The sequence below is a fragment of the Hyperoodon ampullatus genome (assembly GCF_949752795.1).
Source record: "Hyperoodon ampullatus genome assembly, chromosome: 4".
In the NCBI taxonomy this organism is placed as follows: Eukaryota; Metazoa; Chordata; class Mammalia; order Artiodactyla; family Ziphiidae; genus Hyperoodon; species Hyperoodon ampullatus.
Window position 1 is genome coordinate 82132578 of NC_136917.1, and position 27606 is coordinate 82160183.

At 38.2% G+C, this 27606-nt stretch overlaps 1 protein-coding gene across 1 annotated transcript in view; it reads right to left on the minus strand.

Annotated features, from left to right (window-relative positions):
• Nucleotides 1-434: 434 nt before the first annotated feature.
• Nucleotides 435-27606, minus strand: part of KCNN2 (potassium calcium-activated channel subfamily N member 2) — a 177914-nt gene continuing 150742 nt past the window's right edge. The window contains exons 5-8 of the mRNA XM_079703532.1: nucleotides 26665-26775; nucleotides 10301-10428; nucleotides 3941-4010; nucleotides 435-1035 (exon numbers count right to left, since the gene is read on the minus strand). Coding sequence (XP_079559658.1) covers nucleotides 748-1035; nucleotides 3941-4010; nucleotides 10301-10428; nucleotides 26665-26775 — 597 coding nt within the window. The 3' untranslated portion in view covers nucleotides 435-747. The remainder of the gene's footprint in view (nucleotides 1036-3940; nucleotides 4011-10300; nucleotides 10429-26664; nucleotides 26776-27606) is intronic.

The window sequence follows — 27606 nt, forward strand, 5'->3', positions numbered from 1 at the left end:
AAGTAGTTTAGATCTAAAATTCTGCAACATTAGTTCATAGACAGTGGTACACCCTGATACTTTCTTCAAGTAAATTTGCTGGTAAGCTGGGAATAAAATAATTCTTGAAAGCATCTGTGCCCCTAGTTTATCTATAGGCTTTGATGTAACAGCATCATTTTCCACATAATTTGGAAACAAACTGAATTAGAAATGAGACATGGTGAACTCAAAAAGAATAGTAAGCTGGCTGGGTCAAATGGTTTTGACTATAATATTTCATAATGAGAGAAAAGTCTTAGTGACTAGGGTATGGAGTAATTGAAAAGTTTCTTCCAACTGGCAAACTGGGAAATAAAAATGATCAACATGCATCAGGTGATAATCAGTCATTTCACCTTGAAAATAATGTGAGAAGTGAACCTTTAGAAATCTCAAGTGACCAAACAAGTATGTGCAGAAATTAACTTTTTTTTTATTATATATCATATAATGTAGTAGTAAAGTCTGAAGTGCATGAATAAAAAGTTAGTGAAATTACAGGAGGAACAATCTATATAGCAATAATAGGTGCATTCCCTGTGCATCTGAAAGAAAAAAAAAAGAGTTTTCACTCATTTTGGCCTAAAACTTAGTGTTCAGGTTCCCAGGATTCTGACATCAGAACCCGGATAACACTGATTAGAACCATAGGGGCTTTACAATAAAAGCTAAAATATTGACCATATGATGGCAAAAAGTCTTATTTTGTGGTTAACTGATTCTCTTCTAGCTACTCTCTGATGAAGTTGGTGGTGCTGTAGAGGAGGACCGCCGCCTCCTGGACGAGGACCGGGACCGCTCAGCATCGTAGGGGACATGCTTGTCGTAGTTCTCCATCTGAGCCTCGAGGAAATCTCTCTGTTGCTGCCTCATGGTCTGGCTTATGATCCCAGGTAGGGCATGGATGCTACCAATCAAAGTCTCTAATTTGGTTTCCAGGGTAACGATCCTCTTCTCAAAGTCTTCACTCCTTTCATTTAAGTCGGAAATCATGTCATACATGATGTTCTGGGTCTAGAAAACAGGATTGAGAGAATAAAGAGATGAAGAGCGAAGGTTTAATTACACTTGCCCTGGAAGCAAACTATCAATTCTCAGAGCTTGAGGGCTGGTCTCCTTTCGGTGACATGCAATGCAACAGTGGGGTCAGCTAACTGAACACTTGACCTGGCAAAACAAATTCAGTGTGTCCGTTCAATGCCAGGATTTAGGAAAGAAAGATCTTAGGCCTTAATTTGATCCAGTTGCAGAAAATGGTGTGCAGGTATTGCTGGTGGTATGTTGAAGGATTTTAGGTGGTGTGCAGGTAGACAAACATGTTTTGATTTCATATTTATGTATATATTTTAATGGTTGTTAGAAAAGTTAGCATGTCAAATTCATTTTGCAACATGTAATACTAATTAGGGCAAGGCTGATTTTTAAAAACAAGCCGATTTAAAGAACAATACATAACAGTACAGATGGTATTGGGATGTAGCAGAAATTTTGAGTGTGGAATATGAATGAAGTTTAGGACAAACTGATTTGATCAAGTAATTTCGTAACTTAAAGCAATTAAAAATTCCTGAATATCTTTTTGCTCTCCTATGTTCCAAATTACAGGCTCTCCATTGGGTCAAATAGCATTTTTATAGATAACTACCGAGAGAATAAAAGTTAGGGGAGACACTTAAGTTACCAGTCCACCTTGTTGGCTATGGCCGAATCAGAACTAAGTGGTTTGAAATAGGAAAATGCTTTTGGTGTCCTAGAGAATTTTGCAATTGGTTGTCCTGATCAAAGGGTATTCATAACTCTGACTCCCAGTTATAGTTCCGGAAATAGCCAGGAGATGGGGAAAGAAGACCTCAGCGCTGATCAGCTCAGAGCCAGGGAGGGAAGGGGGTGGCCACGAAGGGAAGGCTGGAGACATTAACCTTAGCCCAGTGCAGCCTTTCCCAAGCCTAGACCCCTTTGGCTAACCCTGCCCTCCTATCTTATTTCCCTCTATAATATGTGCTCTTATCCTGCTTAACAACCTCTTAATGGTGATAAATGATGACGAACGGATTAAATAAGGGAGATACTGTTCAGAACACAGGCACCACCTTTGAGTTTCGCCAGGAAGACAGAGTGCATTAACTTTAGACTATATGAGCAACATCCATTTGTTCAAAGACTATATGAGCAACATCCATTCATTCAGAAAATACTGAACCCTTATGGCATGGATAGTCCTGCAAACATAATAAGCATGGCGCTAAAGAAATAATTGAGGGGCTTCCCTGGTGGTGCAGTGGTTAAAGAATCTGCCTGCCAATGCAGGGGACACAGGTTCTAGCCCTGGTCTGGGAAGTTCCCACATGCCACAGAGCAGCTAGGCCTATGTGCCACAACTACTAAGCCTGCACTCTAGAGCCCATGAGCCACAACTACTGAGCCCGCGTGTCTAGAGCCCATGCTCTGTAACAAGAGAAGCCACCACAATGAGAAGCCCATGTACCACAACTAAGAGTAGCCCCCACTAGCCGCAACTAGAGGAAGAAACCTACGTGCAGCAACGAAGACCCAACACAGCCAAAAAAAATAAATAATTGAAAGACACAGAATCTTGCCTCATAGATATATAATTTTACTTCAAGAGTATATCTATTATATATAATAGTATATATAATATGTATTTATATATGCTATATTACATATAGTGAAATATATTATTTTCAAGGGGTCTCTTATTTTTTCATAAAAATACCCAATTTCTTTTATCATTTGATCTAGGAGTGGTGGAAGAACCTGCCCCATCTTTGTTCATGATGTGTCCCAGTGAGAACAATGTGTGTAAATACTGAGCACATCTTCAGGCCTCATATGTGTGTGCTGCCCAGCTTAAATGAATGATATATGATCTCCCAGGGGTAAGTCTTTAAATACTTCACTTATCATCTTCTATGTATAAGATATCAAATATTCATCTTCAACATGTATTATTATGTATTATTGATATACATTAAAAAATGAATATAATTAAGTGTGTTATTTCATGGGACTAGGAAAAATAGATGTAATTTTTGGAGAATATACTGGAGGCTTTATAAAGGACATAGCAGTTATAGCAAACAAACAGCAGGACACAGGTCCAACTGAGAGTTGCCTCTTTCAAAGGATTCATGTTAACAGGCTCAACACTTATACATAAATCTATTCTAATGCCTCCTATAGAATTTATAACATTGAAAGGTAATGTTGTCATTGTTGACAAATATTCACATTTTGAAAGTGGAGTTCACTCGAGAGGAACAACCAAAAATAAACCAGATAAAGCATATAATTGTGATAGAAGAACTGGGGACTATTAATGTCCTTTAAAAAAGTGGTATGAAGACCTTGAATAGTCAAAACAACCTTGAGAAAGAAGAAAGGTGCTGGAGAAATCAGGCTCCCTGACTTCAGACTATACTAAAAATCTACAGTCATCAAGACAGTATGGTACTGGCACAAAAATAGACATGTAGATCAATGGAACAGGATAGAAAGCCTGTTGCTTAAAATATATAAAAAATAATTTTATTGATGAGTCCTATTTAGCCCTGAACCTCATAGTAAAACCCAGGATGTGGTTCTGCTCTCATAGAGATGAGACTAAACTACATATAAGCATCCCAAAAGTACTATCTCATAGTCCACTTACGTTTCTTACTGAACTTCCAAATCACTGCAAGTAGGAAAGCTTTTGGAATGGGGTTGAACAATGTATGTAGGGAAAGTGCATATTAAGTAAGAGTTTCACAAGAATTCTTATAAGTTGGGCCATCATGTCAGCATGGTTTGTTGGTTTAATTTGTTAAATAAGTTTGGGGTGGCCTCCTCCTGAAGCATTATTGATTTCTATGCAGTGGTTAGTTCCAATGCAATCATGAGGGCTGAGACCCCAGCTTACCTTTGCCAGGTCCACCAAGGTATTTGCTTGATCATTCAGTTTCCTCTGCTCCATTTTTACACTTCTTAATCTAAAAGACAGAATCTGAAGTCAGAAAGGTTCCTTTTCTTCCCTACGACTATCGTAAGCCTTCCAAAGAGCATGCACAAAATTGACAAGAGCAAATAACTGCATGGATAATGCCTTGAATATTTGGCATAAAGTCCAAACTGGTTATGTATCTGGTACAATGAGAAGCATGCTTCCCCAACACCGCAAGAAGAAAGGGACAGAGAAAGAGATGAGGTGTCCTTAGAACAACTATTTACTAGGTAGTTAAAGTTGAACTGAGAAAGGCTCATAAGGATTTAACCATATGAGAAAAACCAAAACATTCCTTAAAGACCCAGTATCGTGACAAATAGACATAGGAAGAAAATTGCAAAGCAACTGGAATTTTATCAATGTTGGAAGCAGTGAGCACCTTCCTATGCCTATGTGACTAGATACAGGTGTTAGCCCTGTTTAGTCTGAAATGGATTGGGTTAGGTATTTGAACCTGATGAAACACAGTGATAAGTGAGATTCTCATTAGCAAAGATAAAACTTTTATTCAACCAGCAGCAAGATAACTCAAAACACATAATTCTCTTATTCATCATTGTATTTCACTTGACTTTTATCTTAAACTGCCATTGAATTTGAAGGGAAGCCAAAGCCATTTCCTTGGGAGAACTTCCTTTAATTTTTACTGTAGATAAAGGCACAGGACAATTAAAGTGCCTGACAGGTGGGATCTCTTCTACTGGTAAAGTTACCTTTAGAAACTTTTAAATATCAATGTGTATATCTGATTGACAGTCAAAAAGCTGGTTTTCTTAAAGACACATTCTGAATGAGTACCTACTATTCCTTAACTTATTCACAGTAATATTTCAACAAACATTTACTCAGTACTTGTTTTGTAGCAAGAAATTAAGATTTTCCAACCAGAGAAAAGTAGTTGATTGTCCTTTAAGCCAACAATTCAAAGCCATGCTCCAAAAGAGAAGCAGGTCTCTTTGAGCTACTTTGTGAAAAATCCACGCTAACCTTATTACTTTGATGACGAGTCCTTTACAAAGTATAGTGTTAATGCTGGAGAGAGTACGCTTGAGTATTTCCCAATTTAAATTAAAGGTAATTGGTTAAAGGGATAAAAAAAATTCACAGGGCAAGATTTTACTGCCAGGGAGATTTTTGTAACACATGTTCATGATGCTCAGTGATCTTGCTCTGAAATGTGGATATCCAATATGTCACCAAATCTGCTCCACAGTGAAGAGACAGTGCCTTCTGCCAGTAAGAGTTGAACTGACACCTGCTTACAACATGATCTTTAACAGTCTGAAACAGTTTAAGGTTAGAACTTGTGACTATGTGTTTCTTTATTAGAAGACTTGGAACTAATTTAACTGGCTCCTTTTTATGCTATTATAATGGATGGAATATCCATTGATGTGATGGAATATGTTTTAGTCTAAAAGAAATTTACAAACATATATTTAAATCTAATATGTTGTTGAGAAATGTTTCTCTAAGTACTTACAAGGGTTACAATTCTTGATGTGTACCTTTTAAAAACAAGTCAAAAAAACAAAAAAACCACAACAAAAAACCCAAGCAAATCATCTTTAAACATATGTGGGTCATTACAGAGAAATGTTCTAGAAAGACTAAGTGTCAGACATGTAGTCTGTCCTCCTTGGCCCTAACCTGACATTCAGTTTCTTCATGTATGAAAAGAAGAGGGTTCAATTAGGACTTTGTTTTTGAAGTGCTGGATTTATACCAATAGAGGTGTTCTAGATGACTAAATGATACTCAAACAAGACATTAAGCAATACTAAAACAGATGGAGAGAGAGTTATTCCCTTTAATTCTCTTCCAATTCTTGATTATTATAAGAAAAATGTCTCAGGCTAGTCCTATCCTGTTTTTATCTCCTAACAAACACCTGCTCTTCCCCTGTTTTTAAAAAAAGAGGGGGCAGAATCTCAGCTCAGAGCTTTCTGCAGGCAACAGCTTGTGGCTAGAATTCAATACCAGTGTTTCAGTTGTCGACTGATGTTACCTTTACCTCCCTCTCCTTGCTGGCAGTGATATATTTTTAAATCCACTTATGATAGGGATTTATATCAAGCTTTCTTTTCAAATTTAGGTAAGTCATAGCAGAGTTGGCACATGAAGTTCGGGGACACCAGAGCGGAAGCCTCCAGCAACTTGTGAGGGCAGCACAGCCCTGAGCCCTACTAGCCTGGTTGAAGGGCCGACGCTGGTCCCTTGGCTGAGGTGGGTCCTTCCTCTTCCAAACACCAGAGCCTACTTTACTTCTCTTGGATTACTCACTTATGTTTCTGACAGTAGAATTTTGCCCATCTTATATTCTGCTAATCTGGAAAGCTGACATAGAGTAGCCCTGAACTTAAATCGTCTTGCCTTGTTGCTGCTTAGACTGCCTTAAAGGTAGGAGAACTGGTACAAAAAGCCTACATAAGCTGCAGCTGCCAGAATAAAAGGTAACATGCAGTTGTGTATTTTACTGCTTCCCCCCACCCACCCCGCCCCAAAGAAAGAAGAATAAGAAACATATGTTGATTTCTTCCTTGTGAACTTCACTTATCACAGGAAAATATCATGATTTTGGAACACATTTCCATAGCAGCAATCAGACTACTAAAATTCACAAATAAAGGATCCACTTGGGTGCATGCAGCCGGTAGAAAATTCTGCGAATGTTGAAAGGAGCGGCTCACACAACTTACTTCCGAGCTCTATTTTCATTTTGTTGAAATAAAAAGACAAAACAAAAGAAAAGAAACTGTAAAATATTCTGGAACAAAATAACACAGAGTGGTGTTCATTCATGCACAGGGGGCTCGATTCATTAGCTGGAAGGTCCTGTTAAGATTCTGCAGGATTTTGGCATATTGATCAGAAAGAAATGCTATGCCATTATGTTATCATCCTTCTGCATCGCTACTATACTCCCCCACCTGAAAGCACATAGCTTCCTCCAGAACTAGAGTTCGGAAGGAAGAAGTTGTATAAAGTCATCTTGGCCTCTTTGAAACATGATGTTCAAGTAAACAATAGGAGACATTTTTGCCTAGTATGAATAGGATATGGTTACAAAGATAATATTCTAAACAATAGGATTATAATTTTTTGAGGGGGGTATGTCTTTTCCAAGTTGGGGCTATTGAGAAGTCAGGGCTATTGAGAAGCCTGGTCTTCTGAAAGGGGGGGTAACCTAACACTCTTCTGTTATAGACATCACGTTTATTGGATTTCTTGGCTGTGAGACAAGTTCATGTTAATTGATGGGTCTCTAGCTGAGACCGAAGAATGAGAAACTGTCAAGTTGATACCAGAAAAAGTGGTAAAAGTTACAGAAACAGAATGCTTCATGGCACTAAGTGACGATCCCCAAAGACAGCTATGTTACTGAAAAGAGGACACAGGCCTGCAGAGTTAGGCATCCATCAGAGACTAGCAAGGTCATGTATCCGGGAGAGAGGCTGGGAAAAGAGAAGGAGAGTTGAGATAGAGGAGGCTGGTAGAAGGGGAGAGAGCTACTGCAAAAGCTCTCTGGTCAAACCAGAGGAGAGCAGAGGCCAGGAGAGCTCTAGCAAGTCAACTGGTACATTTTTCCTCAAGTGGCAAGGTCCGATTTCACCCGGTGCTGCCTGACAAGGCTGGGGCAGTAAAGGCCTTGCCCTTAGGAATCGAGCCCTGTGTGCTTTCATGTATGGCTTCACTCACTAAGTTCAGTGAAAGATAATTATGCATAATTAGCATACACTATCCACACCCAGCCCATCTACTTTTCACAAAGTATAAGTACCCTCCCACCTCAAAGGAAACCCAACAGCCCCAAAACTAATTTATAAAACAATTCAGAACATTTTTGTGTTGTTTAAAGCTCATCTACTTTAGAAGTACACAAGGCTACAGAAGAAACAATGAGAAATGTCTGAAAGAAGCAGAAGAATCACATGTGGTTTCCTCTGTTACTCTACCCAAAAGCAGCATGCTGAACAACCCATGTAACCTATACCACGAAACCCTTCAGATCATGTCAGTACAGCTTGTAGCAATACGCCAATTGCCTAGGGACAGTTTTTACACTGAGTTTCACCAAAGATTTTTTGCCTAACATTTTATTATAAGAATGTTCAAACCTAAAGCAAAGTTGAAAAAATTTTATAATGACCACCCATAAATTGTTCCCCAGGGTTTTGAGTGTGAATGTATTCCAAACTTAAGAGTTCTATGACAATTTATATAAATATAGAAATACTCACTATTTACACATGGCTACAGAATTATATGACAAAAATTGTCAAAGTGTTTGCTTTTTTTTTGATTATATGGAAATTTATCAATGGCATCAAAGGCAAGTCACATTTCATTACATATTGAACAGGTAAGTTACACTAACAGGAAGGGACACAAATACAATCCTGGAGGAAATGGGATGTGTGGATGCTCAACCCAAAGACTGACCCACTTGCCTACTTCCACGTCATCTCACATCCTTTCCATCCTGGGACACCACATTTTCTCACACCCGCAAAGATAAGTTTTCTTTTTAATAGATCTGAACAATATAGGTTAGTATCGAAACATTCAAAGTACAAAGAATGATTTCTCCACAGTATACCATGTGTACCTCTTGTATGAATGTTGGGGTTATTGTGTTGTACAGTTTGGGGGCTGTAGGAATGATCACTCTACCAGGAAATTTTACCAGGTGACCCTTGAGGGAGAGGTAAAGGCTCAGGATCTCTCAGGGGACCCACTCTCTTAGGTCTAAGCTTCAAGGAGTCAAGATGTGGAGGCAAGTGGTCCTAGGTGGTGGCACCTGGTTATAAAGGTAGCTGTGAGCTCCAGGGAGCGAATTCCTGCTTGTGAGCCAGATCGAATACAACGTTCCTCTCTGTGTTTTTCACTTTTACTCTCTCCCAGACTTTGAAAGAGTACTATCTTAAACTTCTTTTCCTTATATGGGGAAAATGCATAGTTGTGTGTCCAGTCAAGTCCCAGAGCTAAAGGAGAAATAATGTCACTTTGGTGTTGGTGTCAGCAAGGGAAAGAACATGTGTGAATTGCTAAGAGTAGCAGTGAGGACCAGCTACTCTACCATATGTGCAGAGTCTCCTATTTTAGAGCTCAGGGTACTTGGATTTTATTTTCATTAAGAAAGGTAGCAACTTCTATACAAGTACATGTATGTCTATAATTCTAGACATATTCCACATTTTCAGTGATACCTATTTAAAAAGGAGAGTGGATGGCAGGTGAAGAGGTAAAAGATGAATGCTTGGTGATTTTCAACGGAATGTGAGTGTAATGTACATATGAATTCCCTAAATATGTAAATTTAACACTTCAGCCTCAGAGCTTCCTGTCTGCTGTACTAATTAGCTCTAAGAAAACACATCTTCCTTTCTAATCAGGATACCTAGTATTTACCTACCTTTCCATGATTACCCTGGTAGGTTGCATGAGAAAAGCCACTTTTCTGACCCACAAAATGTGATGCGTCTGCCCTGCCCCATATAGAAATGGCATTAAGAGCAAGGCTGCATGGCATCATAACTGACACCCGCATAATGTACTTACGGTAAGGATGCTGCCAGCCTGGGGGAGAAAGACCTGGTGCTTTCAAATTATCATTGAAACTTGCTAGATAGAGATTTGTATTTTACAAGTCTATGATGGTAGGTATAACAATAAAATGGTACGAAGGACTTAAACAAATTGAATAACAGTGGCTTCGATAAAGTCAGAATAATGACTGCAAGGCCTATAGGAACTCTAAAATCTATAATGAACACGTAGCATCTAGAAAATCCCCCAAGTCCTGATTAAAAACTAATTTAAAAATTCGAGTATTAAGTCAATTGTATGTACTACCTTCATACAAAGATGCTTGGCAGTATGTTAAAATGTCTGGGTGGATCATAACATGTTAAATTTCTTTAAAGACTCTGTAGTAGATACAAACTAAACATCTTAGAGCAAACTATATGAATAAGTAAATCAAGAAATACAATTTTAACTGAAATTATTGCTTCTATCTAAAAAAAGAAACTGAATAGACACTTTATATTATGTGACTATTCTCCCAATAATAAATGATTTTTAATCATCAAATGAACTGACAAATGAAATCCTGAGAAAAATTATGGAATTATTAAAATGCCAAATAACGTCTTCTGGGAACAAACATGATAATGTTCTCTTTTTCCCTCCCTCATGAAAGAAGAATAAGCAGGTGCAAGAATTAAAACCCAGAGATACAAATGCAGAGTGAAAGAGGAGAATGGTACTTACTGATGAATAGCTTGCAAGAATTTCCGTTGATGTTTTCTGACTTTTGCATGATCAATCTTTTTTACTAGCTTTGTATTTTTGTAGATTAGCCATGTTTCCCTGAGTACATTGGCAGCTGCATTTTTCACCTGTTAGGAAAATAAACAAACACAGCAGTTGATAAATTCCAGAGCAGAATCCTTTGCAACTTGGCTGGGTGTCATACTCTTCATCCCAATGATCATGGTAAGCTCTAGCTCTGTTCAGTAACTGTATCTCAAAAATTTTTTTCTTGACTTTGCCTTTTTAAAAGTACCTGTATCTGTCTAGGAATGCTTACCTTGAAATATGAGGGGCTAATGATCTCTTTTGGGGCTAACTTCTACTCTACCCCATGAGGAACCTTTCAACTACCTTTTCTTTCTTTCTTTTTTTTTTTTTAAATCAAGAGGTGCTGCTTTCTTCACCTTGTATTGCAGTTGCTCTCTCCATGTTCTTCATTTCCCTGGAGAAAGGCAAAATGCCAGAAGGCCAAGGTTAACCCTGTCCTTTGCAAGCTTGTGCGGCATTTCTGGCTGTGCACTACAGGAAGGGCATGTTTCCACTGCTGAATGTACAAGAAGACCCAGTCATCCAGCCTCCCAGGTGACTTAGCAAATTGCATGCTTGTTAGCACACTTTAATCAACTGACAGAGAATCTGTGTTGTCATGATTTTGTTGGTAATTTAAATATACTGCGTTTCACACGGACAGGACAAACCTGAAGGATAAAGGCATTATAGTAACACTGCCAAGACTTACTGCAGCTGATGGAAGGTGTGAATACTTCCTAGTGAGACTTCAATCACTTGTTTTCTTGATACTTTCAAGTCTTCAAAGATTCCTGCAAGTTGGTAAGCCCTCTTCCTTGCTCACAAGGCAAGAACTGATGACCCAGAGCTTTCACTTGTGCTTGTTGTTAGCTACTTATTCTGGGAAGTTGAGTCATTTAATTCTTTTGAGTGATGGATAAAGGATGTCTCACAAGGAGAGCTGCAGGCTAGAGGGGGGCTGGGTGGAGGAAGACAACTTCTTTAAAGACAGGCAGCGTGGTGGGGTAAGACAGAACAGTGAACTGGGCTTCAGAAATGGGTTCTAAGTTCTTGACTGTGGACCAACCAAGTCAGGTCAAGGAGACAAGCTAAGCTTGCAGGGTTTTAGTTTGCTCTAACATAAGAAGGTTAGAGAGAATTATTGTTAAACTCCTTTTCAGCATAGATTTACAATAAGGAAGAGTATTAGAATTTACCAAAACTATGGCCCAAGTATGTATGTGTATTTTTTCACTTTAGCAGAGAAAACATCAGGTTGGGTGGCTGATGGTGAACCCTTTTTCATGGCGCTGAGTTTTCTTTTTGAGTGAAATTATATGGCTAGAACCCACTTTAAGAAAATGGCTGGTTTCTGAAGACTGCTTTTAGTTGTGACTTCCTCTGGATATTCATTAGACTCTGCATGGAGAACATTCTCCAACCAACAGAAAAATGAAACACAGGGTGTTGAGCACCAGCAGTGCATGTAAGTGACATGTCCACAGTGAAGTTAAAAGGTGTTCCAGTGAACTCTTGCTCTTCGTTCTTATGGAATCATTTCTCTTCCTCACGAGGTAAGAGTCACCATTCAGAAGGCTCTTCCATCTGACACTGGTCTCCTTTGCAAAGGTAAGGAACTGGATGTAGTATAACTTGCTGAGGTTGGAGGACCTTGCTTTTATTTTTAATTAAAAAATGTTTACTTTATATCAGGGTATAGTTGATTAACAATGGTGTGTTAGTTACGGGTGTACAGCAAAGTGATTCAGTTATAACCATTCAAGTATCCATTCTTTTGCAAATTATTTTCCCTTTTAGGTTATTACAGAATATTGAGCCGACTTCCCTGTGCTATGCAGTAGGTGCTTGGTGGTTATCTATTTTATAGACAGTAGTGTGTACATGTCAGTCCCAAACTCCCAATCTATCCCTCACCCCCACCCTTTCCCTCTGGTAAACCATAAATTCGTTCTCTAAGTTGCTGTTTCTGTTTTGTAAATAAGTTCATTTGTATCATTTTTCTTTTAGATTCTGCATAAAATTGACATCATATGATGATATTTGTTTTTCTCTGTCTGACTACTTCACTTAGTATGATAATCTCCAGGTCCATCCATGTTGCTGCAAATGGCATTATTTCATTTTTTTATTTATGGCTGAGTAATATTCCATTGTTTATCTGTACCACATCTTCTTTATCCATTCCTCTGTTGATGGACATTTAGGTTGCTTCCTTGTCTTGGCTATTGTAAACAGTGTTGCAATGAACATTGGGGTGCATGTATCCTTTTGAATTATGGCTTTCTCTGGGTATATACACAGTAGTGGGATTGCTGGGTCATATGGTAGCTCTATTCTTAGTTTTTTTAAAGGAAACTCCATACTGCTCTCCACTGTTTTACCAATTTATATTCCCACCAACAGTGTAGGAGGGTTCCCGTTTCTCCACACCCTCTCCAGCATTTATTGTTTGTAGACTTTTTGATGATGGCCATTCTGACCCGTGTGAGGTGATACCTCATTGTAGTTTTGATTTGCATTTCTGTAAATAATGATGATGATGTGATGTTGAGCATCTTTTCATGTGCCTCCTGGCCATCTGTATGTCTTCTTTGGAGAAATGTCTATCTAGGTCTTCTGCCCATTTTTGGATTGGGCTGTTTGCTTTTTTTGATATTGAGGCACATGAGCTGTTTGTAAATTTTGGAGATTAATCCCTTGTCAGTTGCATCATCTGCAAATATTTTCTATTTTATGGGTTGTCTTTTCGTTTTGTTTATGGTTTCCTTTGCTGTGAAAAAGATTTTGAGTTTAATTAGGTCCCATTTGTTTGTTTATTTCCATAACTCCAGGAGACAGATCAAAAAAGATTTTGCTGCAATTTATGTCAAAGAATGTTCTTCCTATGTTTTCCTCTAAGAGTTTTACAGTGTCTGCGCTTACATTTAGGTCTTTAATCCATTTTGAGCTTATTTTTGGTGTTAGTGAGTATTCTAATTTCATTCTTTTACATGTAGCTGTCTAGTTACCCCAACGCCATTTATTGAAGAGACTGTCTTTTCTCCATTGTATATTCTTGTCTCCTCTGTCATAGCTTAATTGACCATAGGTGTGTGCGTTTATTTCTGGGCTTTCTATCCTGTTCCATTGATGTATATTTCTGTTTTGGGGCCAGTATCATACTGTTTTGATGACTGTAGATTTGTAGGAGGACCTTGCTTTTAAAGAGAGAGGAGTGGGAAGTGACTAGCCAGCACTGCCTGAGGTTGGGACAGACCCTCCCTGCTAGCAAGGAGAAGGGCTGGCTACTGGAAGTCTCAGCTCTCTGAGCAGATGTACTGCCTGGAGGACTGGTAAGGGCCCTGGTATATCCTCCCTCCCTGGTTTTATCAGCTCAAGACACAGAGTAAGAACCTAGAACACAGACCAGTGAGGCAGCGAGAAAACTGGGAAAGAAGTGATGAGACAAGAACACAGCAGTTGAACATAGCAGTGTTTGGAATAGAACACAGCAATTAATTTTGGTTTGGATTCTCATCTAAAGTCTATAAAATTTTCAAAGGTGATCCAATGCTTGTCCTTAATGTATTTTAAATGATTCTTTTTCTTTGGGATGGTGGGGGAATGACTGGAAGGGAGTAGGGAACCTCAATTTCAGAGTGTACTGTGGTGGGCGATAACCCCTGGACCTTATATTGTAGGATTTGTATTCACTAAACATGCGATGTAGATGACAGGCTGAAAAATAATTGACTCCTCATCTGAAAATGAAATCCCTACAGCTGCTTTTAAGAACTGTGAAATATATCCATTTATGGTGAAACATCCCCTTTCTAACTAACTAACTCCCTTTCAAATACAGGAATAAATCTCTCAAAGCATCTTATTTAACTGCTACTTTTCAATACAGCAGAAACAAAACAATATATCCAAACATAGAAAAACTTATCCTCTACTGATAATAGTAGATTTTTTTCCTCGGTTCCTCATAGAGTTGAAAGGGAACAGAAGACAGGGTGGAAACACCTCAGTGTTTTACAGGTTTGAAGGGCGGGAATTGTTACATGAAAATGCTAATCCAAACTTACAGGAAAAACGGGGGAGAGGAGAAGTAGGTCTGTGCATTTGTGATCATTGAGATGAAAGTTTATTTGCAGTTAAGAACCCTGCTCTATAGTCATGTAACAATGTAACTCTGGAGCCCCTGCTCCACTTTCCAGGGCATTTACAAAGTTTTAGAGGTCACGTCATTGTTTCTCCCTAGCTCAGTGCTTTTGGCATAGCTGGTACTAAATAAATGTCTATGGTGTTAAATTTGGCACCATAGTAATTTGTATCATAAAAACTTCTAATCATAACCATAGATGCATATTTTATCAACCAAAGGACCCTCCTGATACGAAGGGTGTACAGGTTTAAAGACGAGACCTAGGATCTGAAGGGGGTCAGAGCATTTCCATTTTTCAACAAATGTATTGAGTCTCTATCACTTGCTAGATACCCTGAGAGTTGGTACGAGGGATTCACAGATATCTCTCAATAATTAGTAGCTGTATTGTATGTTGCCAATTAATGGCCCAGTGCCACTATGAAATATAACTTATTTCCTCTACTTCACAGAACAAGGAAAGTGAAAGGTGGGCCCTTTCTTAACAGGAACCTTCTCTTCCTCTCTCCATTTCCTGTACCCCCAAAGACACACTCACACAGGGAAAAAGGAAAATAAGAACATTTGTTCTACCTCACTAATTGACATGTACACACTGCTATATTTAAAATATTGATAGATAACCAACAAGGACCTACTATAGCACAGGGAACTCTGCTCAATAGTCTGTAATGACCTAAGTGGGAAAAGAATTTGAAAAAGAATAGATACATGTATATGTATAACTGAATCACTTTGCTGTACATCTGAAACTAACACAACATTGCAATCAACTATACTCCGATATAAAATAAAAATTTAAAAAAATTAGTGGTCAACTCAAATGCAAGTCTTTTATCAGAAAAATTTTGAAAGGTATAAAATAATCAGAAATTTTAGTAATAATTTGAGAAAACAAAGGCCCTATATGCCATTTATACTATTAAAAGTAGTAATAGTCACTAGATGCCTTCAACCCACTTTCATAGGTAAAAAGGACATGAAATGTTATATTGCTGGCTCCTAGGTAAATATTAAAGCTATAGGTAGTAAGGTAAAATATATTTTTTATGTGAAACAATACTTTATAAACCACAAAAGCTCTTAAAGCTGATTGACCGTTAACTGAATGTTTGCTTCGTTCAACCCTATATGATACATACAATTAGAGAGTTATTTAGCAGGCTACTTTGTTTATAGATTTCCTTTGCTTTTTACTACTTTCTTTTTCTTCCTCTTGCCTCTCCCTTCAGAGGCTTTTTTGAGGCAGGAGAGTTTCTTGCCTCTCATTCTGATAATTACAGTAAAATGTTGCTCTATATGCTGTGGGTGATGCCTCCAGGATGCCTGGGGGACAAAGTTAAGGCCACTAAGCCTGTGCAGCTTAGTAGGACATCATGTGCTCTCACTGCCCCTGCAGCAGTGGGGCTGGATGTGCCCAGGACACCAACCTTTCTTGCCAGCCCAGTTCTCCTTGAGACCAGGTATCTGCGGTGGGGTGAATAGAACAAGGCAAGGTTAAGGGATCCATGCATTTGTATTTTAACCCACTGGGATATGTAGCCAAGCAGGATATAAAAGCTACACACAGTAAATCCTCTAGAATTTCTGTTCACTTGTTAAGAGATATGCAAGAAACAAAATTACATAATTACATATAATTACATAATAGTGTTCTTATTATGGATCTTATTGAGAATTCTTAACAGGATTGGAAACACCCACAGTGGACATTAATATGTATAATTATCCTTCATGGTACATCTAGCAACTTTAAAAATTATGCCTGGGTTCTCAGAATTGCTTGTTTTCAAGTTTCTTTCCAAAATGAAAGTAGCCAGAGGGCCAAACTCCAAGATTTCTTTTTGGTTCAAACCTGAATGAATAGTAATAATAATATATTTCCTAAAGCTTTAGCATGGTAAACACATTGCATCTGTAAGGTCATATGCTACGAATCTATTAAATAGCTGGTTCTGTCTTACTAAGCCTACTGATAAGTTAAGCCTACTGATAAGTTATTGCTATTATGCTTTGATTTTGAAATCCTTAGATTATTTAGGTTACATGGACCTATTGGCCATTTTTGAATTGCAGAGTGTCACGTAAACTTTTGGAATTACATAGGACAATCCTCCATTAATGCTAGTGCCCAGTGAATTGTGTGTTCTACTTTCAAACATAGTATTTTAGGGCCTCCCTGGTGGCGCAGTGGTTGAGAGTCCGCCTGCTGATGCAGGGGATACGGGTTCGTGCCCCGGTCTGGGAGGATCCCATATGCCGCGGAGCGGCTGGGCCCGTGAGCCATGGCCGCTGAGCCTGCGCATCCAGAGCCTGTGCTCCGCAACGGGAGAGGCCACAACAGTGAGAGGCCCGCGTACCGCAAAAAACAAAAAAAAAAACAAAAAAACACATAGTATTTTATGTGGTTAATGTAGTCCCACAGAGAAATGATTTCTGTATAAAATTGTTCCTCAAACTTTGTACATGGTGGATAATTTTTCATGGAAATTGTTCAGTTTAGTTAAAATACACACTGGAAGGCTTGGAAGGTTCCATTTCTTCCTGGAAGAAGAATCTATCATTTAAAGAAAAGCAATATGAATGTTAAAAAAGTCATATTAAGATTTCAGAATGTCCGTGACCATTATCCCTGTTGACCATCAAAAAACTTCGATGTAGTGTTTCAGGGGATATTTTCATTTTTAATCTGTCATCTTAGTAACTATGTATGGCTTTTAGGTCCTTGTTTATTCTTGGTTATTATCCAGAAATAATTTTTAATTGATCATTCAGTATTTTAGATTTTTTATTTAAAAATTCCATAAATAACTAAATGGAATCAATGACACTCATTAATTGATAACTTTGTATAAAATAATACAGAGAGAACCATAAAAGGGCTATTATTTTCATGTTGTATTGAGTATAATAATGGAATGGGAATCATAAACTAGAAACTTATGTTTGATTTTAATGCCATTTTTACGTTTGCTTTTGTACTTAGTGACATTTTGCCTATAAAAATAGACCTGTCAGCAAGCCTGCTCGAGTGTCTTTCTCAGACCTATTAGAGAGACTGTTCGCAAGAAATACTTCAAAGTAGCTGCACTTTTAAGCAACAGTAGTGAGATAATAGAATTAATAAAGCATCATAAGCATGATGGAGAATGTGAATTTTGAAACTAGAACAGTACTTTTTACTGAAAAAGCTTTCTACCAACAATATGACTACTAATTCAACATTATCTACAGGGAGTTTATCAAATGTATACAAGAACTTACGACAGAAAAGCAGTAACATCAGAAAACCTGATGACTAGGGAAATGAGTTCTAGTCACAAAAACTAAAGGAAGGTCATCTAGATCCATAGATCTAGATCCTGAATCCATATTTCCCTAAAGGGGACCCAAGAGCAACATTAGCAAGAGCACAAGTGCATTTTTCTGCCAAGCAGGTAGAAACAGAACTTTCATCTGATTTACTGAAGGAACAGCATTATAAAAGCTTAAAATTATCTGATCCCTGGAATATAGCAGTTAACTCAGAACCCTGACTACATTAGGTCCAAGTATATTTTTGTGAAATGAATACATTATTCCTAGGAAGAAGATGACAATCAATTCGGGATGGTCAAAGAGTATCTGTTAAGGGGACTTGTCCCCGTCTCCAAATCTTTGGGGAATAACAAGCAAAAGCAGTGGTTCTCACTGTAGAGGTTTTGTCCCTTTAGGAGACGTGGCAAAGCCTAGAGGCAATTTTGTTGTCACAAGTTAGAGGAACTGCTGCTGGCATCTAGCTTCTAGTGAGTGGAGGCCAAGGATGCTGCTATACATGCCGCAATGCACAAGAAAGTCCCATACAACAAATATCCAGCCCAAAAGGCCAATAGTGCTGAGGTTGAGGGACCCTCAGCTAAAGTAGCTAAACTGTAAAATCAACCTGGAGTGTCTCCTGAAAGAAACTGGGAGACTTCTGTGATTCTCACATACATCCTCATCAAAAGCAGTATACAACAATGTTAAATGGTAGATTTTTAAATCAAAGCCCTTGTCTTTTCCAACTGCTAAAATGTTTCAATAATAAAGATATGGAATATCAATATCCCAAGGTAAATGTAAAGAAATTACTTTTTTTCCTTCTCAAACATGGGGAAATCTGTCTAAATATGCTAAGTTGTTTTTTAAAATGTTTTCATTATGTGAATTCTGTCACAAGTTTTTTTTTTTTTTACTATTGAAAAGATTTATCAATACATGGATATATATGGATTATACGGTGTTTTAAGGTATTTTTCTACATAGTATCTGAAGTGTGCCATTAACTTAATTCCTGTGAAAACATAATCTTCATGATAAAATTATTTGGATTATACAAGGGACTTTATGGAAGAGATTTTTTTTTTGGTATTGCACAACTTCTGATCCTTAAGATACACGATACACAAAACATGTGCTACAGTTTTGGATTAGATGTGGACTAATAATGTAACGTGCATGTATTTTCATTTCCTAGGATATCTTTGAAGGTTACAAGAACCCCAACCTTCCACTCAGCTCTTTTACCTCTCTCCTTCCACCCTCTGTGTGCTTCCCTGAAACATTTAGAAATGTTCACAAATTTAGAGAATGAATTCAGGAACTGAAGAAAATGAGAGAAACCTGTGTAAAGTAGAAGACATTCCAAAGTGGTAAATCCAGGTTGAAAGCATGGTGGCAACTAAGTGTCTTTGATCATCTAGAATTGTGTGGACTCACTAACTGAAATGATGTCTCAAAATAGTGTCTGATAGATAAGATGTAGAGTGAGTAAAAACACTACAATTAGAATGCTGCTTGAGACCTCTCTTGATTCTTTTATGGGTAAATTATGACAACGTATTTTGTTATTTCAATGGCAGACCGATGAGATTCCATGTTGAGGAGTGGTTATATAGCAAGATGGCTGCTGTAAAATAATTTTGTTATTTTTGACCTTGTTATTTTGGTGTCTCAAGTGACTATGAAGAGAGGCTAAAAATTTAGCGTGATACGAATCTTTTTCTTTTTACATGGGATAACTAGCCTCTGGGTCTTGGCTTCCACATTGGTATAATGGCTATGATCCTAGCACTTCACTCAGGAAGTTGTAAGGATGAAACGAGTGTGCCAGCCACTGCTCTAAGGTGACATGCTTAGAGCAGCGGCTGGCACAGAGAGAGGGCTGTGTAAAACCTGTGATGACTGTTTTCTCCTGTCTGGATGCCATACCATTTTCAACATCTCTCTATCCCTACCTTGGGGTCCCAAAGGTAGTGGGGTTTTTTTCTTTGTCTTTGCAACCCCAGTCTTTAGAACAGTGACTGTCTCACAGAAGCTCAGTAAAATATCAGTTGAATCTCCTTCCCATAAAATTTTTATAATACACTGATGGTATATTCCTTCCTACTCAATCCAATATTGGTCTTCTCTTGCATGCTGCAAACTTAAATGTTAAGTATGCCTATTTTAGCTTTATGTGGTTTATTTTTATACTTGAGTAAATACCAAGGTTTTCCAATTACTTCCTGACTGACCTAAAGTTAGGAAGAGTTTATTCTCAATGTGAAAAAATGGAACTCACTCCAAGAATGCCTTAACTTTAAACCATATCATTTCAGCTTCAGAGATCAAAGTAAAAACTATTATTGCCCAACATTGAGAGAAAACAGGAGTCCTGGACAAGATGGTAGGGTAGAAGGACCTGAGCTCACCTCCTCTCACAAAAACACCAAAACCACAACTAACTGCTGAACAACCATCAATAAAAAAGGACTGGAACCTACCAAAAAAGATATTCTACTTCCAAAGACAAAGAAGAAGCCACAACAAGATGGTAAGAGGGGTGCACTTGCTATACAATCAAATCCCATACCCACTGGGTGGGTGACCCACAAAGTGGAAAATAATTATATTGGAGAGGTTCTCCCATATAATTATATCACAGAGGTTCTGAGCCCCACATCAGGCTCCCCAGTCTGCAGGACTGGCATCAGGAGGAGGAGCCCCCAGAGCATTTGGCTTTGAAGGTCAGTGGGACTTGATTGCAGGAAATCCACAGGACTGGGGGAAGCAGAACTGCCACTCTTGGAGGATGCACACAAGTTCTTGTGCACACTGAAACCCAGGGGAAAAAGCAGTGACTTCATTAGAGCCTAGAGCAGACCTACCTGCTGCTCTTGGAGGGTCTCCTGGGGAGGTGGAGGGGCAGCTGTGGCTCACTGCAGGGAAAAGGACACTGGTGGCGGAGGTACAGGGGAGCACTCATAGGTGGGAGCTGTCTTGGAGGCTGCCACTTTTGATGCCAAGACCTTGCCCCACCCAACAGCCTGAAGGCTCCAGTGCTGGGACACCTTAGGGCAAGAACACAGCACCACCCAACAGCAGACAGGCTGCTTAAAAGCTTCCTGAGTGCACAGCTGCCTAAAAACACACCCCTTGATATGGCCCTGCCCACCAGAGGGACAAGACCCAGCACCACACACCAGTGGGCAGACACCAGAAGCAAGAGGAACCATAATCCTGCAGCCTGTGGGACTGCAAACACAGAAAGTTAGACAAAATGAGATGGCAGAGGAATATGTTCCAGACAAAGGAACAAGATAAAACCCCAAAAGAACAACTAAGTGGAGATAGGCAAGCTACTTGAGAAAGAATTCAGAATAATGATAGTAAAGGTGATCCACAATCATGGAAAAAGAGTGGAGGCACAAACCTAAAAGATACATATAGGAAATGTTTAACAAAGATCTAGATAAACAAAGAACAAATAACCAGAGATGAATAATACAATTACTAAAATTAAAAAATACATTAGAAGGAAACAGTAGCTGAATAAATCAGGCAGAAGAACAGATAAGTGAGCTGGAAGACAGATGGTGGAAATCACTGTGTCAAAGCAGAATAAAGAAAAAGTAATGAAAAGAAATGAGGACAGTCTCAGAACAACAGTAAATGCACCAACATTCACCTTATAGGGGTCCCAGGAAGAGAGAGAGACCCTGAGAAAATATTTGAAGAGATAATAGCTGAAAACCTCCTTAACATAGGAAAGGAAACACTCACTGAAGTCCAGGAAGTGCAGAGAGTCCCATACAGGATAAACCCAAGGAGAAACACACCAAGACACATAGTAATCAAATTGACAAAAATTAAAGACAAAGAGAAAATATTAAAAGCAAGAAGGGAATCCCCATAAGGTTATCAGCTGATTTCTCCACAGAAACTCTGCAGGGAGCGTCATGATATATTCAAAGTGATGAAAGGGAAAAAGCTACAATCAAGAATATTCTACCCAGCAAGGCTCTTGTTCAGATTCAATGCAGAAATGAAAAGCTTTGCAAACAAGCAAAAGCTAAGAGAATTCAGCACCACCAGACCAGCTTTACAACAAATACTAAAAGAACTCTAGGTGGGAAAGAAAAGGACACAACTAGAAACAAGAAAATTACAAATGGGAAAGCTCATCAGTAAAGGCAAACATGCAGTAAAGGTAGGAAATAATCCACACACAAATATGATATCAAACCCAGCAATTGTGAGAAGAGGAGAGTTCAAATGCAGGATACTGGAAATGCATTTGAAACTAAGAGAACAGCAACTTAAAACAATCTTATAGACTGCTATATCAAGACTTCATGGTACCCACAAACCAAAAACCTACAACAGATATACACACAAAAAAGAAATCCAAACAACACTAAAGATAGTCATCAAATCAGAAGAGAAGAGAACAAAAGGGGAAAGGAAGAAAAAAGACCCATGAAAATAACACCAAAACAATTAAGAAAATGGCAACAGGAACATACATATTGGTAATTACCTTAAATATAAATGGATTAGATGCTCCAACCAAAAGACACAGACTGGCTGAATGGATACAAAAATAAGACCCATCTATATGCTGTCTACAAGAGACTCACTTCAGATCTAGGGACACATACAGACTGCAAGTGAGGGGATGGAAAAAGATATTCCATGCAAATGGAAATCAAAAGAAAGCTGGAGTAGCAATTCTCGTATCAGACAAAATAGACTTTAAAATAAAAGACTGTCACAAGAGACAAGGAAGGACACTACATAATGATCAAGGGATCAATCCAAGAAGAAGATATAACAATTATAAATATATATGCACCCAACATAGGAGCATCTCAATACACAAGGCAAATGCTAACAGCCATAAAAGGAGAAATCAACAGTAACACAATAATAGTCGGGGACTTTAACACCCCACTTTCAGCAATGGACAGATCATCCAAACAGAAAATCATTAAGGAAGCACAGGTCTTAAATGGCATATTATATCAGATGGACTTAATTGATATTTATAGAGAAGTCCACCCAAAAAGAGCAGAATACACTTTCTTCTCAGGTGCTTATGGAACACTCTCCAGGATAGATCACGTACTGGGCCATAAACCTAGCACTGATAAATTCAAGAAAACTGAAATCATACCAAGCATCTTTTCCGACCACAAGGCTATGAGATTAGAAATCAACTACAAGCGGGAAAGAAAAAAACTATAAAAAACACAAACACATGGATGCTAAACAATGTGTTACTAAACAACCAATGGATCACTGAAGAAATCAAAGAGGAAATGAAAAAAATACCTAGAGACAAATTAAAACATGATGATCCAAAAGCTATGGGACACCTTTAACAGGGAAGTTTATAGCAATACAATCTTACCTCAGGAAGCAAGAAAAATCCCATACAAACAACCTAACCTTACACCTAAAGCAACTAGAGAAAGAAAAAACAAAACCCAAAGTTAGTAGAAGGAAAGAAATCATAAAGATCAGAGCAGAAATAAATGAAATAGAAACAAAGAAAACAATAGCACAGATTAATAAAACTCAAAGCTGGTTCTTGGAAAAGATAAACAATGTTGATAAACCTTTATTCAGACTCATCAAGAAAAAGAGAGGGCTTACATCAATAAATGAAACGATTGAAATGAAAATGGAAAAGTTACAACTGACACCAAAGAAATACAAAGGATCATAAGACTACTACAAGCAACTATATGCCAATAAAGTGGACAACCTCAAAGAAATGGAAAGATTCTTGGAAAGGTACAACCTCCCAAGACCGAACCAGGAAGCAATAGAAAATATGAACAGACCAGTCACAAGCACTGAAATTGAAACTGTGATTAAAGAATGCCCAACAAATGAAAGTCCAGGACCAGACGGATTCACAGGTGAGCCCTATCAAACATCTAGAGACGAGTTAACACCTATCCTTTTGAAACTATTTTGAAAAATTGCAGAGGAAGGAACACTTCCAAACTCATTCTATGAGGCCATAATCACCCTGATACCAGACAAAGATGCCACAAAATAAGAAACTTACAGGCCAGTATCACTGATTAACATACATGCAAAAATCCTCAACAAAATACTAGCAAACTGAATCCAACAGTGCATTAAAAGGATCATACACCATGATCAAGAGGGATTTATCCCAGGAATGCAAGGATTTTTCAATATTTGCAAATCAGTCAGTGTGATACGCAACATTAACAAACTGAAGAATAAAAACCAAATGATCATCTCAGTAAATGCAGAAAAAGCTTTTGACAAAATTCAACACCCATTTATGATAAAAACTCACCAGAAAGTGTGTCGAGAGGGAATATACCTCAACATAAGGACCATATATGACAAACCTACAGTTAATATCATACCCAATGGTGAAAAGCTGAAAGCATTTCCTCTAAGATGAGGAACAAGACAAGCGTGTCCACTCTCACCACTTTTATTCAACATAGTTTTGGGAGTCCTAGCCACAGAAATCAGAGAAGAAAAAGAAATGAAAGGAATACAAATTGGAAAAGAAGTAAACATGATATGACATGACACTATACACAGAAAATCCTAAGGATGATACCAGAAGATTACTAGAGTTCATCAATGAATTTGGTAAAGTTTCAGGATACAAAATTAATACACAGAAATCTCTTGCATTCCTATACACTAACAAACAACTGAAGGTCAGAAAGAGAAATTAAGGAAACAATCCCATTAACCATTGCATCAAAAAGAATAAAATACCTAGGATAAACCTACCTAAGGAGGTAAAAAACCTGTACTCAGAAAACTATAAGACACTGATGAAAGAAATTGAAGAGGACAGAAACAGCTGCAAAAATATACCCTGTACCTGGATTAGAAGAATCAATTACTGTCAAAATCACTATACTACCCAAGGTAATCTACAGACTCAATGCAATCCCTTTTAAATTCCCAATTTTCTGCAGTTCTAGAACAAAAAGTCTTAAAATTTGTTTGGAAACACAAAAGAACCTGAATAGCCATAGCAATCTTGAGAAAGAAAAATGGAGCTAGTGGAATCAGGCTCCCTGCCATCAGACTATACTACAAAGCTACAGTAATCAAGACAGTATGGTACTGGCACAAAAACAGAAATATAGATCAACAGAACAGGATAGAAAGCCCAGAAATAAACCCACACACCTATGTTCAATTAATCTACAATAAGGAGGCAAGAATATACAATAGAGAAAAGACAGTCTCTTCCATAAGTGGTGCTGGGAAAACTGGACAGCTACATGTAAAAGACTGAAATTAGAACATTCTGTAACACTGTACACAAAAACAAACTCAAAATGGATTAAAGACCTAAATGCAAGACCAAATACCATAAAAGTCTTCCAGGAAAACGTAGCACACTCCTTGACATAAATTGCAGCAATATCTTTTAGGATCCACCTCCTAGAGTAATGAAAATGAAAACAAAATAAACAAATGGGCCTAATTACACTTGAAAGCTTTTTCACAGCAAAGGAAACCAAAAACAAAATGAAAAGACAACACACAGAATGGGAGGAAATATTTGCAAATGATGCGACTGACAAGGTCTTAAACTCCAAAATATACAAACAGCTCATACAACTCAACAACAAAAAACCAATCAAAAAATGGGCAGAAGACCTAAATAGACATTTCTCCAAAGAAGACATACAGATGGCCAGGAGGCACATGAAAAGATGCTCAACATCACTAAGTATTAGAGAAATGCAAATCAAAACTACAATGAGGTATCACACCAGTCAGAATGGGCATCATCAGAAAATCTACAAACAACAAATGCTGGAGACAGTGTGGAGGAAACGGAATCCTCCTACACCATTGGTGAGAATGTGAATTGGTGCAGCCCTGTGGAGAACAATATGGAGGTTCCTTAAAAAGCTAAAAATAGAGCTATCATAAGATCCAGCAATCCCACTCCTAGGCCTATATCTGGAGAAAACCATGGTTCGAAAGGATACATGCACCCCAATGTTCATTTCAGCACGTTTACAATAGCCAAGACATGGAAGCAACCTAAATGTCCATCTACAGACGAATGGATAAAGATGATGTGGTACATATATACAATGAAATATTATTCAGCCATAAGAATGAAATAATGCCATTTGCAGGAACATGGATGGACCTAGAGATTCTCATACTAAGTGAAGTAAGTCAAAGACAAATACCATATGATATCACATACGTGGAATCTAAAAAGATGATACAAATGATTTTTTTTTTCTTTGTGGTACACGGGCCTCTCACTGCTGTGGCCTCTCCCGCTGTGGAGCACAGGCTCCGGACACGCAGGTTCAGCGGCCATGGCTCACGGGCCCAGCCGCTCCGCGGCATGTGGGATCCTCCCGGACTGGGGCACGAACCCGTGTCCCCTGCATCGGCAGGCGGACTCTCAACCACTGCACCACCAGGGAAGCCCCGATACAAATGAATTTATGTACAAAACAGAAACAGACTTACAGACTTCGAAAACAAACTTATGGTTACCAAAGGGGAAAGGTGTGGGAGGGGATAAATTAAGGGTTTGAGATTAACAATATACACACTACTATGTATAAAACAGATAAACAACAAGGACCTACTGTATAGCACAGGGAACATTATTCTGTAATAACCTATGTAGGAAAAGAATCTGAAAAAGAATAGATATATGTGTATGTATAACTAAATCACTTTGCTGAACACCTGAAACTAACACAACATTGTAAATCAACTATATACTCCAACATAAAATAAAATGAAAATTTAAACCAAAGAAAGAAAAAACACTAATATTCCCCTTGGAGATACAAGGGTGGTAACTTACTCTTTTTGTCAGTTGAGTGTCCATCATGAAGTTGTGCACGTGCTTTTCTGCTTTGGTAAGTTCCAGCTTCCTTGCGACCACAGCTACCACCAGGGCTGTGCAACCAGCACCCTGAAAACCAGGAGGGAAAAGAACCCCGAAGAGTTATTATTTTTGGTCTCAAGCACATTAAACAATGTTTTGTACTTAAGTACATTACTACAGTTTTTAATCTTCAGATAGTTATCAGTTTCTTCCATCAATATGACAGAAACTGCATGGCCAATATGAACAAGTAACATGCCTTTAGCTTGATGGTAAAAAACTTAAAATAGGTGAACTAAGAACAAATGTGTTTGTATCAAACACATTTTAATCATAAGAAATAAATGGTAAAACAGCAACTTGCTGAACTTTCTGGGACTTAAAAATAGAGCAAATCAGTTATACATGGATATACAAATTAGTGATTAGCATAAATGCACAGAGAGGAAATCATTTTTCTCTAAAAATAATATTCTATAATCTTCTGTGCAGATAAGACCAGCAGGTCTTCAGGACAATCAACTGTGAAAAGCCAGGAATGGAAACTGATGCATTATGTGCACAACTTCAAACGTGTCCACATGCAGAACAGAAAGGATCACAGTGATTTGAATCTGGACAACAGACATACGTGAAGTGCTGAAGGTCAGGGATAACAGCCTTACTATTCCAGAGGTTTACCAGCATGAAGAAAGTAATGGGCTACCTTTATTTTGAAAAACTCAACAGTGGTCCTTTTTTGAATTATAGGCTATTGTGCTGATCTCTTAGGAAGAGTCGTGTGACACTGTATGGTGCCCCAGAGATTAAAGCCTTCCTGCTCCATGATCAAGGTGCATGCATTCCAAGTTGTGAGGTATGGGGTCTTCTTGGTTGAAAGACCAGTGACTACATGCATGGTCAGGAGGCAAGGCTGGG